The 17,285-nt window shown below is 51.2% G+C and overlaps 1 protein-coding gene across 4 annotated transcripts in view; it reads left to right on the plus strand.

The window, feature by feature from the left end:
- NOS1AP (nitric oxide synthase 1 adaptor protein) overlaps positions 1–17,285 on the plus strand; it is a 40,650-nt gene that overhangs the window by 15,348 nt on the left and 8,017 nt on the right. For all 4 annotated transcript variants that reach the window (XM_050900987.1, XM_050900988.1, XM_050900985.1 and 1 more), the window contains exon 3: positions 17,013–17,105. In XM_050900987.1, coding sequence (XP_050756944.1) covers positions 17,013–17,105 — 93 coding nt within the window. The remainder of the gene's footprint in view (positions 1–17,012; positions 17,106–17,285) is intronic.

Consider the following 17,285-nt stretch of genomic DNA (forward strand, 5'->3'; position numbering starts at 1 on the left):
TACGTTGTATTAGATCTGGGAGGAACCGAAGGGATATCTGTAATAATTTCAATTGCTCTTTCAGTACTCTGACAATCGCAGTAGAAAGAGTGAAGGCTTCCGGGCAAGTTCGTTGTATTTCTCCTGGCACCACCAGTGCCACTTAAGTCCATAATAAAATGGTGGCTCGTCTGGTATTGCTACCAACATGCCGCCTACTCAATTGCATGAAATAGGTCAGGACCCCATCCTGTGGTTAGTATTTAATCAATAAACTGGTTAAATTAGTACCCAGATTCACCAGAGCAGCCTTTTGACCAAGACTGCCCGTAGGGGAGGGATGGTTTCCAGGAGAATTGGCCAAAGCGTGGTGGCCCTGGCTTTGCTGTCTGCTTTAATACCGTGGCCAGGATGCAATGAGTGCTTTCCAGCGAAGCTTTGAAGGTTACTGGCAGTGTAAAGTAGTGTGAGTTGTATGTACAGTCTGTTGTAATGTGCATTTAGTAAAATTAGAAGTTTAAGGAGGTAAGTGAGTCCATGTGGCAGAGGGCGGGCATCTGAACTGGTAAGGTGTGAATTGTGAGCCATTAACGCTGGAAAGCGAGGTCTGAGCCCCAGAGGAAGCCAGGTAGGGATGGGGCTTTGGGCCCTGCTTGCCAGAGGGACTTTGGGAAGGCGCTCCTGGGTAGACGTGAGCAAGTACTGCCTGTGCCGGCTGTCTGCCAGGCTTGCTGGGTCACGCAGTGGCAGGAATGACTGGGCTCAGCCAGACGTGCGACCTGATGGGTCCCGAGGAGACGAGGAACGGGCATGCTCCTCTTCCCCCGGTAGCTGGCCTCATAAGTAAGTCATGATAAGCTCATTGCCTTTCGGCTTCCAGCAGTGCCCTAGCTAAGAGGACTCTGCCAGGCTTGGGGCAGCAGCATGTCCCTTGCGGCCAGGCTCCAAACCGTGGTGGGGAGGAGAGCTTGGTGGCAGGGGGTCCAGCCTGGGAAAGAGCAGGGCATTCCCAGCTGGATGGAGAGCTTGGTTGTGGAGCCAGCAAGGATGAAGGAAACCATAACCCAGATGGAGGAGCATGCTTTGGGAAAGCTAATGAGCCAGGAGGTGCATGCTGGTGCGTGGTCTTCCCCATACCTCCTGTCTCCCTGAGGAGCTCAGCACTTCTGCTCTGGGCAAGTGTCCCACGGGCAGGCAGTGCTCAGGGCTCTGGCAGGAGCACATCAACTGATGCTGGGCATGCCAGCGCAAGCAGCAATGCCTCTGGTGGGTGATGCTGGCCTGTAGCCAGGCAAATGCCTTTGAGAGGACTGGGAGCCAAGCAGGCACCGAGCCCGGGGCAGGACTGGAGCTGCCGGCAAAAAGCTGGGAGGCAGCAGTGCCTTGTGTCCCCTACGTCCCCGTCACGCATCCTTGCCCTGTGTTTGCTTGGGTTGGCCTTTCCTCGGTTGGGCTTTCTTCCTTCTCTGAGAGGCGACGGCATCTCCCTGTGACTCATCTCGCTCCCCGGCTGGGGGCTTTCCCCACCAGCGCTCGCGGTGAGTCACGTTACCGGCTCGCCAATGCCATCGTCTGAGCCATCGGCAAATATCTGCTGGGAGCTCAAGGGAGAGGATGGGGAATAACGTCTGCCAGGCTCCCTGAATGCGGGGGAGAGGGCAAACCTTCAGCATTGCTCCTTCCCAGCCCGGGAGTGCTCTGCCGGCTCCCACCCCATCTCTAAATTCATGGAGAGCCTGTCAAGTAATTTCATAAATTTCTGTCCCCTTTTGTGCCCTTGTGGTCCCTCCTCTTCCTCCTGCTTCACATTTGTTCTTCCTCAGCAATGTTTCTTCAAGCAGGCTTTAAGCATTGCACTAAAGGGTTGCGTTGTCCCTTGGGCTCAGCAGAGCACGTGCAGGGGTGTTGGTGCGTGCTGGAGAGGTGCCCCTGGCTTTCCGTGGCTCCTTCCTTTGAGGCTCCCCATGTTGCCCACATGGTTTTGGTAGCGCAGCGGGCCCAGTTTGATGCCAGGGTTCAGCTGCACTAGAAGCAGGGGAATCCGGTGCTGCAGACCTTGCTTTCTGCAAGAACACGGCGCAGCTGGAGCGCTGACGCACATAACGTCTGCGGTACTGCAAATGCCGCGGAAGCTGCCAGTGGTGCCAAGGTGGCTCTCCTGCTCTGTGTGCCTGCTATGGCTTTTCCTCCTGCCTAGAAAGGAGTGATTTGTTGCACGCTCCGGCTCACGGGCATGAATGGATTTAGCCTGGCTGTCAAGGGCTAAATCTGCAGCTTGTTCTGGGAGATTTGGGGTCATGAGAGCACTGGTAATTGCTGTTTGTGAGGGTTTGAAGAGTTCTTACAGAAACCATCGTCCTTTGATAGTTCTCTGCTCCTTCTGCAACGTGACAGAGCTGCCTTTGATTGCCTGACCCTCTAACTTGTATAAACCTCTGCAGAAAGTATTGTCATTGAGGGAAAGGGCTGTGTTCAGTGTCACTAGCCATAACACGCCCAGCTCGGTGCTCTCCAGCCCCACCACTGTCACGAAGAGGTAACAGTCTCTTCTGCTGCTAGAAACCTGCACGCAAAGATAACCATCTCCACTTACCTTTGCGTTTTAGAGTAAATTCCTAAATGTGCATAAGAATAAGCTCCTGGTGCACCTGAGAGGTTGTTGAGAGGAGAAAATGGGTTTGAGAGGGGTATGCTGAGGTGTGGCTGATTTGAGGGTCTGCAACTCATCCTGGTATCTCCCAGTACTTTCCTGGTCAGCACAGTGGAGAGTTGGGCCCGTCCCCCTTTTCCAATCCCCTTGAGTTTGTGTCGCCTTACACCCATGGCATTGCTTTTATTTGGAGGTTTTTCCTTCTGGTTTACTGCAACATGGAATTTTCCTGTGTTTTTTAATAAATCAGGGCTTCCATCAGTTTGCTGCCATCATGGCAGCGTTTCACTCTTGGGATGGAGGGGTGTCCAAACGCTCCCTTGTGCTGATCGCTGAAGCTGATGTTGCATGAACCTGAGCAGGAGAGACACGGGCAGCCGTATCCTGGGCAGCCACCTCTTCCAGCCAAGCGTGAGTGTGTGTCCAGAGATGATACCTGGCTCTTGCTCTGTTATTAAGGGGAAAATAGCTTAGGAAAAGGAGAGCAAAGAGTAAAAAAACCTCACAAGCAGGGGTTCAGGGGTCAAGCAATATTTAATATTTGTTTTGTGGATGAGAAACTGAGACACAGGGAGACTAAGTGACTTGTCAGACTCCTTCCGAGGGAGGTATCCCTGCGCAGGGAACCGGACTGAATTAAAATGAAACCAAGCTGAAGTCAACGCTTTAAATGCTACTCTTGTGTATGATCCTTTCTGCTCTTGTGCTTCTCTGCCGGTCCTTGAAGGCCAGGGACCCCTTGATTTAATTTGTTGAAGTATTCTCCTCTGCTGCACTTCAGAAGAGAGGCAACATGCAGAGCTGCAGCCTTGCAAAAAAAATGCCACGTGCCCCAGTTTCTTCACTGCTAAAATTAATTTTTAGTGGTTTTTGGCTTGGTGCAGCAGGAAGGTGTTCCAGGGGATGCTGTACACCAAATGGCCAAGGGGGAAGAGCAGCGTCAGAGTCTGCCTTGCAGCCTGCGGCAAGGTGAGAAGGATTTTGGTGCGGGGTTTTGTGGCTGTGAGAGCTGTAAGGGTGGGTGTGTTACGGCATGTTCCTGCGGCACACGGGAGTAGAGGAAAGGATCACATCTGTTTAAGAGGAGAGGCTGTAAAATCTATTGTGTGAGCTGGTCTGTGAAATGGATCTCGTTTAATTAGGGAGCTGGAGGAAAGGATGTGTCTATTGTAGGACAGCAGAACAACAAGCACAGCCGAGAACAAGATAAAGGAGCTGAGCACTCTCCCAGTTTCAGCGGAGAAGGGCTGTAGCGTGCAAAGCACGATGAAAGCCTTGGAGGTCCCCTGCCGCCTCCTGCCTGCACCTCCTTGCCCTGCAGGCAGGCTGCGATGGCGGCGCAAGGGCTGCTGCTTCTCGGCACGGCACTGCGGGCGTGGACGCGGTCCCCAGCTGCCCTGGTGTCCCTGTAGACTGTAGTCAGTGGGTGATGTGCTTCAACTGGGATTTTTGGAGGGACTGGACTTTCGCAGGCTGGAGTGAAGTCTACCCAGGGCAAAGACTGTAGATGAAGAATGGAGGCAAATTTGGATGAATTTTCAGAGAAAAAAATCGTTCCTTCTCAGGCCAGGCTTCCCTGATGGAGAACAAGGATGCTAGTGATTCTTAATCTGTTGCTTGGTTTGCACCAGCATGAGTTTAACATGGTGGGAAAAAAAACCCAACCAGACCAGTTCTCCTTGCCGTATGCTTGCCTATGGAAACTGCTGATCCGTTTCAGCAGAAACTGCAAAAATCAGCCTGAAGCGGGTATTCACTGCAGGAAACTTCAGCAACGATGGTTAAATTTCAGCTTAACTCTTTAACTGAACACAGCCCGCCAGTGATGTTTTACAGCATTGTTCCTGGGTTGCAACAGTGATATGCATTATAGAGAGCCATCTCTTTCTTTTTCCCTCCAAGGCCTCCAGTTTTGTTTTGGCATTTTGCTCCAATGACGTTTTCTTACTCCCTCTTAACATGATGAATGAGACTGGTCTGGACTCCTTCAAACACTCCCTGATTCCCAGGAACTTCGGGGATGTGTGTGTATCTCTCCAGTACTGGAAACACAAAGAGCACATCTCTGCTGACCTCTACATCTGAAAAAGAGAAATCCGGAGTAATTGGCCCAAAGCTGGTGGTGAGTGTGATTCAGGGTACAGGTCCCATTGACCTCTCTGTGAAAAAAGACGTGTCTTTCTGTGGTTTGAATGGATCCAGCTTCAAGTCCTAGCTAGTCGATCTTCTGCATTTGCCTAAAGTCAAAGAGCTTTCGACATAAGGAAGCTCTCCCCGAGTCCCAGGTCTGATCTGCGGACAAGTCCCCTCCTAGCCTACTCTTTGGATAAGCTACATAGAAAGAGTTTGTTTTAACCTCTGGGATTTAGGCGTCTGGGAAACCTGCCTCATGTTCTTGTTGCTTTTTTCTAAACTCTTTTCTGTTGCTTCCTTGAAGTGTACGATAAAGCAGAACATGTTATGTTGGGATGGATTATATTAGTAGTGATTTCAGCAGTGCCATGTTTTGCGATAATGTCACCTTTCTGTTTTGCTGCGCGTTGCCCTGCTCATGTGCCCAGGACCACACTCTTTTCATAGTGTCCTTTCCACTGGGATGACACCTTTCAATGTCTCCAGGATTTTTTTAGGATGCATGTCTGCATCTCGTGGATGCAGCTTCTGTTCCTTTTTCCTTTGGGAGGCTGCTTGGCCAATGCCATATAAAATCAACCTGAAATGAGTAGATGCCAAATTCCTGTACACTTGACCTGGATAGCAAATACTCTTTTTCTTCCCGACCTGCATAAAAATGAGCATTGCTGTGCTGTCCTTGCTGTGGGGTTTCCTGGAAGCACAGTGGCATTCTGTCATCTGTCTGTCTGTCACTGCTTTACTTGGGGCTCCACCGGTGAGGTGGATTTCAGCCCCTTAATCTGGGCTGTGTGGTCACTTTAGATAACATTTTTGTCAAAATGCATGCAAAGGGGGAAACAGCAATGTATTCTCTAAGTTTCTTAGCCAGCCTAATAGCTTTATGAAGTATGTTTTTAATTTCATTGAGATGGTTTAGGATTTCAACTTGCATAGAACTAGTGCTGTGCAGAGTTGTACTGCAATCCTTTTGCTTGATATTAAGTCCTATATTGGCTGTTTTCTAAGCCTGCCTGAAATCTTGGAACTTTTATTAGCTTGGAATTTTTTCTATAATTCTTTCTAAATCCCTCTAAAGGACACTATTCTGACTTGTTGACTTCAACATGTAGAATTTAGTGAATGATTTTTCATACCTGCATTAGTTATTGCTGAAATAGGAACCACGAAACAAGTGTGATGTGAATAATTACCTCTCTTCTCCAGTTACAACCCAGAAACATTGTTGAGCACCGCCGGCATCTAATGAGCCCCACAGGGCTGGCTTGTTTCTGATGCACTAAGCGTTTAATGCTGCTGCTCATTCATTCTTTATTAATTGTCTGAATTTCGTAATTGCTGATTTAGTCACAGTATTACCAGCTTGCCTTCCTTGAGTTTGTCACTGCTCTTCTGCCTGGCTATTCTCATCTGCCTTCTCCACTGGTCTTACTCAAGCTTTTTATGCAGCTGTGGGAGAGCTGCTCGTTGGTGAGTGGTAAAAAAATACCGAAATAAATCCTGTATTTCACAACTTGGGGCGTAAATCTCACCGTGTTCTGATTGAGCTCGCTTTGCCGCGATGACGCCTTCCTGAAGCGCTGCCTGGGTAGGTTCTTACGGTGCCCCTCTCTTTGTCGCCTGCCCTCGGGGTGGATTTGGGGTGACTCTGCGCTCTTCTGCGGTGTCAGCCCTGCCTCCGGCCCCCTCCCTGCGGGTGGGGATGATCTCAGCTGCCTTGAGGCAGGGTCTGTCTTAGAAAGAAAGCATTTGGGGAAGAAAGCCGATCTTGAACGCGGAAGTTTTGTTTTCCTGCTGAGGTGGAGGAAGGTGCCCAGCTGGGCATTGCCTGTGCTGCTCAGCACCCGGCACTCCCGGGGTCCCCAGGGCGTCAGGTCTTACCTGTGCCAGAAAGAGGCAGGAGTTTAATTAAGGATTACTGTATACGGGCATGACTGAACTGCTGCAAATGGCAATGCTTTTCTTTAAGCCAAGCTCATCCTAGCACGTGGGTTCAAACCCACTGTAGGCTGGATGAATAGAGGCCGTTTCTAGGCTCTTGTAGCTTCTTACCTTCTTCAAAGGGCGATTGCAAGGAGCCGTCACCAAACAGCTTGTGCACCCGCTGCCTTTGCCTGCATAGGGCGAACCAGTGCATATCTAATTAAAAATACCACAAATTCCAGTGAGATGTGGGGTTTCCAAGGAATGTGCTTCTGCTTATTTTAGCAACAGGTGGTAAATATTAAAATGTGTACAGTTCATCTCTCTTCTTGTATCTCCAGGGCTGTGAAAAGCAGCGCAAAAGCAGTGCCTGCAGATGCACGCAGGGCCCGCGCCTTGTTTACATTAACCGAAGGGAGCAGCTCAAAGCCTGGTTATTTTTGCAACCAGTTCAACCAGTATCCCATACGCACCCACGCACCGGTTAATTCGCACGCGCCACGTTTGGTCATCGGAGATGGCAGCATGTGAAGGCAGGTGGGAGCTTGCCGCCTCCCACGCAGGTCCAGTCCGTGCTGTTATCGCTTCCTTGGATTTCCGAAAGGTGTTTAGAGATGTTTTCAAGGCTGGGGACTAGCCTGTGGCACAGTCTCCACCAACCTTCACGCCTGGCTGAGAAGCGCTGCTTTTCCCAGCCCTTAAGCGGTCGCTCCCGCTTGGAGCCATCACTGCATGTGCCCAGGCTGGGGGAGGAATGATATGGCTGTGCTGTGCTGGGGTCCCCAGCTTTCTCTTTTAAGCTCAGTATTAGTTAAACCCAATGAAGTGAACAATAACACGTGCACAGGGACCTGTTGATGGCTTTGATGAGCTGCTGGGTGGAGCTGAGGGATGTTGCTGGGAAGTGTGCTCCTGCACCACCAGCTGCATCCCTCGTGTGCGCCGTGCTGCTGCATCCCCCTGCACGGCGCTGGGCTTCCACGGCACGCAGAGCGGCTGCAAGCTGCCTTGGGAGGGGGAGATACACTGATGTGTATCAGGTCTCCTTTGAATCTCTGATTTTAAGGGGTTTAAAAAAAAAAAACCAAAAACCAAAAAAACCTTAAGACTGGGACAGGGAAGTGTGGATCCCATAAGGGTTTCTTGTAAGGGAGGTAAATCATCTTGTAAATGGAAGTCTGCAAAAGAGGGGGTGAGAATAAGCTGTTACCTAGAGGAACTTTCTCCATTTAACCCTATGATTGATATTGATTTAATTTTTATCAGTTCTGATTTCTCTGAGATTCCTGTGAAACTGCTTAGACTAAAGATGGCTTGTGTATGTGTCCCGGTTTGCCACCTCAACTCGTGAAACTTGGAGGTAGTGAGGGGAGGTTGGAGGAAGTGGATCAAGGCAGCTATCTGATACCTGGTAGAAAATAGCAAACCGAGCAGAAGGAATTTATTGTGAAGTACTCAATGTTATTGGAAGATATATTTTGTGTGATAAATGGGTATGCTGTGATCCAGGGATTGTTTCAAAGCAGCAACCTTAACTCTGCTCTGCTGCTCTCACAACATGGGTATTTTTAGACTGATTCCCATTTATACCCATCAGTACTTGCGACCGTCACAGACGGTTACCAAAATTAAACCTGAAGTTGGATGGGAAAATAGGCACTGACCTTGTCAGTACAAACTAAAATCATATCTTATTTCAGATGAACACATGCACCTCAGAGCCGCATTTTCCCATATGTGCAAATGCAAACTCTGAGGAACCGTGAAAGAGTTTTAAAAAGCATCGTTAAGCCCAAGAACGAGCATCCAGTACTTCGTTACTCCTCCCCCCCTTCCAAAGTACTGTGCCCTTTGATTAAAGTCTAGCTACTGGCACAGCCACCAGCTTTGGGGTGTAGACAGGGTGATGGGGGAAATTTAAGCCTGAGGAGCAGCTCAAACCCAAGCTGGCAGGATGGCAGAGGTGTCCAGCATGTTTGCCCGTGCCGTGCCGGCGGTTTTCCGATGGAGCCAGTGGGAACCTTGGTTCTGCCCCCAAACGCCTCTGTGACTCCGTGCCCCGCAATGGGAGCCATCCCTGCTGCAGGTGCGAATGCTGCAGGCTGGTTTGTCCCAGGTTTTGGCAGCAGGAGAAGGGAGAACACGCAAAGTGACCACACCGAGGGGATCCCCAAATCTCCTTGCTGTCCTTGCCTCTTTGTCTGCCAGCCCCGGGAGGGAGCAGGGAGGTGCTGCTGGCATCCCATGGGTGAGCACCCTGCTGGTGTGTGGTGCGTGGGCATGACCATGGCCAGGCATGTACTTTACAGCTGCACGTGGGAACTGGGGTGGTAACACATCCTCACTGGAGCCGCAATGGGATTGCATGCCTGTGGCGAAGGGTCAGGGGAGTCCTCGACAGACACGGGCAGCAGCACAGCGTTTTGGTAGGGCGGCTTAAGGCAGTCTTCTAAAAATGGGTTTTAGTCCATTTATTGCTGATCAGCAGGTATTCCAATGTACTCCCCTCCAGCAAGCTTGAGTCCCCTGTGGGCTTAAAGTGCAGCCTAGAAAAGTGGACTGACAGGTATTTTGAAGCCTTGTTCAGAAATGCCTCTTGGATGAAGCTGACCACCCTTGTGGGAAGTATCTCACTTTGCAGCCGCTTTATCCCCGAACGTCTGCTGCTGCCTCAGTAGAGCTGGGGCGATGCACGAGGGAGACGTGGGCCGGGGCAGGCTGGCAGGTGCCTTTCTGCTTTCGGGGCAGCAGCCTGCAGCAGAAAGGAGTGATGCTCCATGCCTGGGTACCCCACTGGCAGGACCCCTGGCTCTCTGTTGCCCTACCCATCGGACAGCCAGGCTCTCAGGAGAGGCAGTGCTGCCTCAGCTCCCTGCGGTGTGGCAGACCGTGCCCAGCTGTCTGCTGGACACCACCCTGATATTACCAGACCTGTGTGGCTGAGATGCTCGGGGGACTCTCTTCTGATCTGCAAGGCTACTCCTGGCCAGGTTGCATCTGTTTGCTATTGTGCCAAAGCTGTATTTTAAATCATTCCCTTTTCCTCTCCATTGCTCTTTTCTTTCTGCCACTGTATTTAGAGATACTGGTCGTGTTCTCTTGTTTAGCTGAAATGGTTAGGCTCCTCTTGGATGGCCAGTGCTCCCTGCTGAAACGCATCAGGAAGCCTTTCTCTGTGCCTCTTCCTTGCCCACATTAAGTGTGCCTGGGCTTGTGCTGCGTGATTCTAACGAGATCTCCGGCTCATCCTGCACAGTGGCATTGCAGCTTGCCCATCCTTATCAAGCGCGGTTGCCTTTGATGCATCCCATATGCATGCTGCCAGTCCCAGCGCACAGTACCTCTGCACCTGGCAAGCTGGGTGCAGTGTGCACCTTACCTACGCATGGGCTTTCCCAGCCTTTTGGCCCAAGAAACTGTTGGTTCACGGGACACACAGGGACGTCGCGGTCCTGTGCTCACTGGTGCTGCCCGCCTCGGTGTGGTGCAGCCCCTCCAACGCTGGAAGTCGCGCTCCTTCTCCAGTTAACAAAGCACCAGAAGGAAAAAAAGAAGAGATGAGATGTTCCTGGCTGCGGTCTGCTCCTAGCGTTTCGGCAGGACCCCGGCGCTGAGCTCTGCATGTCGTTTACCCCACAAAGGGCTAGTGGGTGGCAAGCGCTGCCTTCCTGCTCCTTCTGCTTTCCGCGCCCATCCCCGGGGCGGCTTGGCACCCCTGGCCAGGAAAGGGCCGTGTCCCTCCCAGGTTCCCTTTCCCGCACAGCCCGTGGGCGGCTGTGAGTCATCCGAGGGCACCGGTGTCGGTGCCATTTCCTTGTGTGGTTCAGTAAAGCGAAATCCTCGTCCCCTGCGCAGTGCTGTTGTTTGCCGTTCCTCCCAATTGCTGCTATTAGGATCCCAGCAAGATTTCTCAGGCTTTCACTCCTGTGGGTTACGCCTGATCTCCTGTACATTTCTGAGATTTACTTTCATTCCCTGTGTTTTCAGCAGCAGAAATTGCGAGGTATGTGGTTTCCCCCCGCAGTCGTTAATTCTTGGAGCCGTGGAGTCTCTGCCGATTGAACTCAAGCTCAGCTGTCATTTTGTAATAAGTTAATTCTTCGTCAAGAGAACAGTACCGCTCCTCCCCCCAGAGTGCTGGGAAAGCCTTCACTAGTCTGCCACGTCTTTCATTAGCCTGAGCTGACCTTGGGTTAAAGTCTAACTGTGCAGGTATTTTATTAGCTGCCGTGCCGGCCAGCTGCGAGGAGGAGCCGCCGCGAGGTGCCAAGGGAGGTGGGCACTGGTTTCCAGCACCCTGCCCCGCTCCCCTGCCAGGGGCTGCGCCAGCCCTGCCAGCCCTGCGCTTGCGGTTTCGGTCCCGTGATGAAGTGGGCTGCAGGAGCCGTGGGAGAGCTGCAGGGGCATCGCCGCAGGGAGAGGTCAGAGCTCGGGCCGCTCACGTTGCAGGGTCCTTGCCAGCCAGCCAGCCCTTTCCGTTCAGCAAAGGTGGCTCTGTGGGATCCGGCTTTGCTCAGAGTTGCATGTCCTTTCTATGTAAACACAAAGAAATACAGTTTTCTGGCAAAAAATACATCCCCTTCTATTCTTTTTCTTATCGCAGATTTTTTTCTCCTGCCTCCCAAGCTAGCAGAGTAGCAATGAGTTTTGTGGAAATTGCTTTTTCCCTATCAATTGAATTCTCAGACCACTGCTCTTTCCCCAGTACAAGCTTGTAAACCTTTTTTTTTTATTATTTTTTTTTATTTGAGGAGGAGGAGGGGGATAGAGGATGGAAGGGGACAGGGACAGCTCGATGCATTTAGGGGAACTTCCATTAAAAATTTTTCTGTTTATTTGTATTCTGCTAGCACAATCTGACCATATAGCATGCCTGGTACCTTCCCTTACTGATGGAGAGTGCTAGTGGGCAGACATAAATCTGTACCCACTGCAGTTTAGATGGGCTGGAATGAAATGAGGGCATTTTTATTCAGACTAACCTTTTTCAGATGCTTGTGAATGTGGGGGGATGATGAATCTAGAAAGACTACATCTCTCCTCTTTAGCGTCTGATCTGCCTAACCTTCCATGCAGTGCGTGGTTACAAGTTTTCTTACACTTTTACTGGGTAGAAACAGTGCGACAGGGATGGATAACATGTTTTTAAGGACGCTGAGTTTTCCATGCTTTTCACACATACCCATCACACTTGGATTCATATATAATTTTACTCTAAGCTGACGAGGTTACATGCGTTCTCTATTAAGCAACATATGTTACTCTGTTCTTCAGAAAGGGCAATTTTAATACTCTGCCAGTAGGAATGTGTTGCGCAATGATGCATACACCAGCTGGCATTATTTTCCATGTAAAGTTATTTAAATAGTGAACTCTGCATAAAAGACAGATGTTGAAAACAGACTCCCACTAACCTGAGGTCAATGGTAAGGCTCTCATGCTCTGATGAAATAGATGCTTCTTTTCTAATTGAGAAGATGAACATGTTTTTTTGTGGGCAGTGTAAAATTAAGGAATAATCTTTATTCGCTTCTTAGCTGGTTGGAGTTTATGAGGGATCTAATACTTCTTTTTCATTAGTGAGACCACCTTTACTTTTTTTCTTGAAAAAAAATTTTTTTTTAACTTTGGCATATCTCAGATGTCCATTTTCAATCTTTGCTTAAAAATTTTAGTAGAGTACTTAGAGCTTCAGTTGGAGACTGACTGTGGAGCTGTGCAAGTCCAGGAACAGACAGGTTTCGCTGTTGCTCTTTCCATTCTCTGTGTATTTCCCTGAAATTATTTCTTATCTATCTTCTGGGATTGCCACATTGCTATAGCCAAGAATTAATGTAATTAACCCAAACTTGTAGTATTATTACAGATATTTAAAGATCCAGAATCGTGCCCAGGATGGGCAAACTACCTGGGTTGAAGGCCAAGAAAGCTCTTCTGACCATTACACCATTTAGTTAGTTATAAGTAATACAGTGAAATGCTACATGGTGTGAAACCAAAGGGAATCATGGGGAAGTTGCACAAATCCTCTTTCCTTCCTTGATCCCAAGCTGGATAATTATTTCTGTATCATTTCTTTATTAAACAGTAGGCTGGGATTCAACTCTCCAAGCTGGAGCCATCACTAGCTGAGCTTATCATCCTGGTTCCCTCAACGGAGGGAAATGTGGTTTTTCTCCTGAAGCAGTCGCCTAAAATCAGAATGCGGTATTCAGAGAGCGCGGGGTGAATTGCTGTCACCCAGCTCCCTGCACCCGATTACAGAGGCACTCCTATTGCTCCTGTTGTGATGCGTAGCAAAGCTCCCTCCGAGCATCCCCGTCCCCTCCCGGCAGCAGAGCGGGTCCCACGCTGGTGGCTTTGAGAAACCCCACTTCTGCTTTGCCATGCACACACTCGGTGAGAAGCTCGTTAGCGGCGATGGTGTGGTTTTTAGCGCACCTTTGGGGATGCAGGATGTATTCCCGGCAAGGGTTGTATAGCGTTGGTCCAACGTCCCTGGAAAACGTGCAGGTTTTCTTCTCCTCTGGGTCAGCTGGTGCCTGCTGGTTGTGGATGCAGCGGCAGTTGCTGTGGCTGTGCAGACCATCTTGGAGTCCCTTTTGGTGGTGTTTCCAACCCTGCCATCACCTCTGCTCTCCTCCCAGCAACACAGAAAGCTAAAACCCTAATGCTTTGCATCCTTAAGCTTTCTCCTCTTAAGCTTTCTCTCTCTGTTTCACAGCAGAAGGAGGGAATGTGGGCAGACCCAGCAGATCTCTGTGCCCAGGGCAGACAGAGCTGTGGTCAAGAATAACTCCAAGCCAGGGAGGTCCTGATCAGTCATACAGAGAGAGGTTTTCCGTAGCCCCAGTAAAGGAAACGGGCTTGCAGGGCAGATGTTAGCAAGGGCAGGTCCTGTCGACATGCAGCATGTCGGTGAGACTGTCTGAGATGTCCAGCAGTTTTCATGAACAAAAAGCCCATACTGGCATCTGTAGTCTGCTAATGGAAAAGATTTGCCATTGCTTTGGAGAAGTCCAAGGAGGTAGCATAGGGCCAGCTACCCCTCCTGGGCTGGGGAGAGCCAGGGTGCACGCAGGGCACCCAGCCCAGCCCTGAGTACTGCTCCTGGGCCGGTGCCTCACCTGGTGCCTCGGGCTGACTACGACCATCAGCTGCTGCCTTCCTGGGAGCTGCAGGGGCTTGCTGGGGTGTGCAAGGACTTGTGGTGAGACGAGCCTTTCTCCTGCCGTAGCCAGCGAGCAGCATCCTGGCACGGCAGGGCACTGAGCGGGGCTGGTCGTGGCAGCTGCTGTCACTGCTAATGTGAACTGCTGCACTGTGAGCCGGCAGGTCTGCGCACAGATTCTGCCCTGCACAGTTTTGGGTTCATCTCTTACAGTCTCTGTGGCTCCAATCTCACTTAGAGGAACTGTGCAAACCTAGTGCTCCCTTTGACCCTAGCCAGAGCTACTGCTTGGGGTGAAATCCCTCTGGTTTGCTGAATTAGCCTTGTGAACAAGGCAGAGCAAATTGCACGCTGTGGCTGTAAGCAGGGGGGTAGCAGCACATGAACGGCGTGCCGGGCTCTGCAGAGCAGTACGTGCTCCCTCTCAGTTTGGTCTGCTGCCCCTCTCTCCTGGGTGCTTTTCCTCCCTTCTTGCACCTATTTGCCCAAACTCAAATTTGAAAGTCTGCAAAAATCAGCAATGCATCTCCTGGCCCGCGGGACTTGGCGTGCCTGCCCAGCGCAGCCCAGGGATGCAAGAAGCAGCTCGGGTGAATTGCCATTTTATTGAATCCTCTTCCTCGCTAATTTGTTATTAAATTACGGTTAGTGTTTCATTAGAGCCCCAGTGGGCATGAGTTCATTAGCATTTTATTAGCTAGAGCTGCGCTTTGTTGCATGGGAAATGTATCCCAAAGAGCGTCTGGACTCATTGGAGTGATTGTGCTAACGAGCTCTGGTTGGGGCGGGGTGTGCAATAGCTCTCTAAGCGCATGGCTCGGACTTGCAAAGGAGCTTGGCTCTCACCTCAGCGTCGGGATAAAGGCCTGGATTTATGCAAGGGCTTAACAGATCTGGCCAGTCGACCCTTCTGAGAATTTGACTTCTTTGCTCCCGTCGGTTCTTGCTGGAGTTTTGCCGTGAGCTGTCAGCATGAGGGGACCTAGGCTTCAGCATGGCAGAGGCAAAACAGCTTTCCCCATGGCACTCCCCTCTGCCAGGCTCAGGGCGAGCCCGGGCAGAATCCATTACCTGCAGCCAGGGATTGCGGAAGCCTCTCCGAGGAGCTCTGCATTGATTCTGTCCCTGAAACACATGCCGGGGCTGGGTAGCATCTTTGCTGAAACGTCCTGGCCTGTCTGCATTGCTGTCCTGGGGCTGTTACTCACCCAAAAACCAGGCTAAAAATAGTCTCTCTCACTCTGAGATATTTTTCAGAGTTGCTGTCTCTTCCAAGCCTACATTCATTAGCACTTGGGATGTCCCAGAATAGAAACCCCATGGGTCCAGCAGCTCGGAAATGCAACTTAATGTTTATAATCAATGATCGTTAGGACCAATAAATCAGGCTGCAGCTCCACAAGGTGCAGTGCAGTCGCTCTGGGTGCTGCAGAGAGCATCCAGCTCAGCCCGCAGCTCCTGGAAAAATCACATGCAGAGCTTCAGAAGGTGCTGGGTTAATTACTCCAAGGTAGCCGGGCTGGAGCTCACCTTTTCAGGGCTAAATCAAGACATTTCTTTAGTGTTGGGTACCAGACACACTGCTGTGATCTCAGTACTGGTCTGATGTCTTAGCAAGGCACAGAGAGGGGGCTCTTGGCTGCAGTTCCACCTCTGCTTGTAACAACGGGGAAGGGGAATATGAGAGATGGGACTTGGAAACCCACCCCAGTGGGCTCTTTGGTGAGGGACTCTGGTGAGACCCTTCTCCATGAGGAGTAAGCCCTGCAAGCAGAATATGGGTCTGTGCAGGGGATTTTGAGGCTGGCTGTAGCCATGGTGGGAGCCTGAGCTCTGCTTTCTCCAGCCCATCACCATGGCTTCAGCCCCGGAGCGGGTGGGCTTGCACAGCTTGCCTTGTCTGTGCACTGGGGAGGGCAGAGCTGCGTTCCCCCCTCCACTGTTTTCCGAGTTATCTGTATCTCCCATCCCCGTCGGCAACTTTAAAATGGCTTTGAGGAATTTTATTTTCAAGTCTTTTATCATTCGATCGCAGGTCAGGGCCAGCAGCTTTTCCTGCCTGCTGGCTCTGGCTGCCAAAGTTAATACATCATGCAGTGCTGGAAATGTCACACCGAGGCTCAGCGCGGACCAGAGGCAGGACTTTGCGTCAGGGCGCCTGCCCTGTGCTCCCTCTGCAGAGAGACTGGCGAAATAATGAGAGGATAAATTAAATTCCTCTTCCTCCGGTGTGCGAGGTGCAGGATGCAGGGCTTTTCTGCCGCTGGGCGGGCGCAGAGGATCTGTCCCCACAGCTGTGCGCAGCACCCTGCGAGTGGGACCAGCACACTGGGTACCCGATGTGGGTGCACCCGTGGTAGACCAGTTATGGGACTCCCCAAAAGTCCCACAGCCGGAGTTGCTCAGCCTAAATGGCTCATCTAGCCTATTCCCCCGCCAGCCCCCTCCCTGCTTGTAAGACTCTAAATGCAAAAGTGGCTGGATTTTGGGGCATCTCATTCTCTCCCCTGGCCAGACCAGAGCTTTGTGTTTAGTCACTGATCTTTGGAAGTTCCTGTTGGGTTTTTTTCCTGTCCAGTGAATTCTAATTGAAGTGGGTAATTGCATTATCCCATCTCCCCTGGAGAGGTTCACAGAGTCCTCAGCAATCATCTTCAGTTTTATACTGAGCCCAAAAACGATCCCCACTCGAAATGCCACTTCCCTTACCAGAGCTCAGCAATGGCCACAAGCCAGCGGGGCAAACCCGGCCGGGCTGCGGAGCCCTGGGGGCTGGCAGGGCTGGGGAGGTGGCGGTCCCTCTCCAGAGAGGTATGGCCCTTCAGAGGGGCAGAGCGAGTGCCTTTGAAACACAAGTTAATGTTTCCAGCAGCATCCTGGGCTGAGCAAAGCATTATCCACATCCAGGGGCTGGATTGATTCGGAACGTGCTCTTCCGGATGCTGGGCACGGGGACACTGCGGGGCAAAAAGGCCCCCTGTCCTGTCCTAGCCTGGATGCGCAGGCTGATGCAGGCATGTGCTCAGGGAGGCACGTGGGGTCGGGGAAACCTTTCCCTGTCCCTCTCACCCCTTCCCATCGGAGCCTCTTCAGCCCTCCCTGGGGCTTTCCTGGCGCAGGAAGGCTAATTCAGGTGTTTTCTTCCATCGCCCACAGTATGAGTTTAAAGCCAAGAATATAAAGAAGAAGAAAGTGAGTCTCATCGTGTCAGTGGACGGCGTGAAGGTCATTCTGAAGAAGAAGAAGAAGGTAGGCAGCCCTGGTCCCTGGGGCAGCGGTGCCTCAGCAGCGGGAGCCCTCCCCTCGTAGTGCAGGGACCTGCAGCATCCTTGAATTTCTGGGAAACTCTGCTGGGCTGGGAGAAGGAGGGATGGGCTGGGATCGGCCATGGATGAGCCATGTTCCCGCAGGGTGGCTGAGCCTGTCCTG

The sequence above is a fragment of the Gymnogyps californianus genome, chromosome 8 (assembly GCF_018139145.2).
Source record: "Gymnogyps californianus isolate 813 chromosome 8, ASM1813914v2, whole genome shotgun sequence".
In the NCBI taxonomy this organism is placed as follows: domain Eukaryota; kingdom Metazoa; phylum Chordata; class Aves; order Accipitriformes; family Cathartidae; genus Gymnogyps; species Gymnogyps californianus.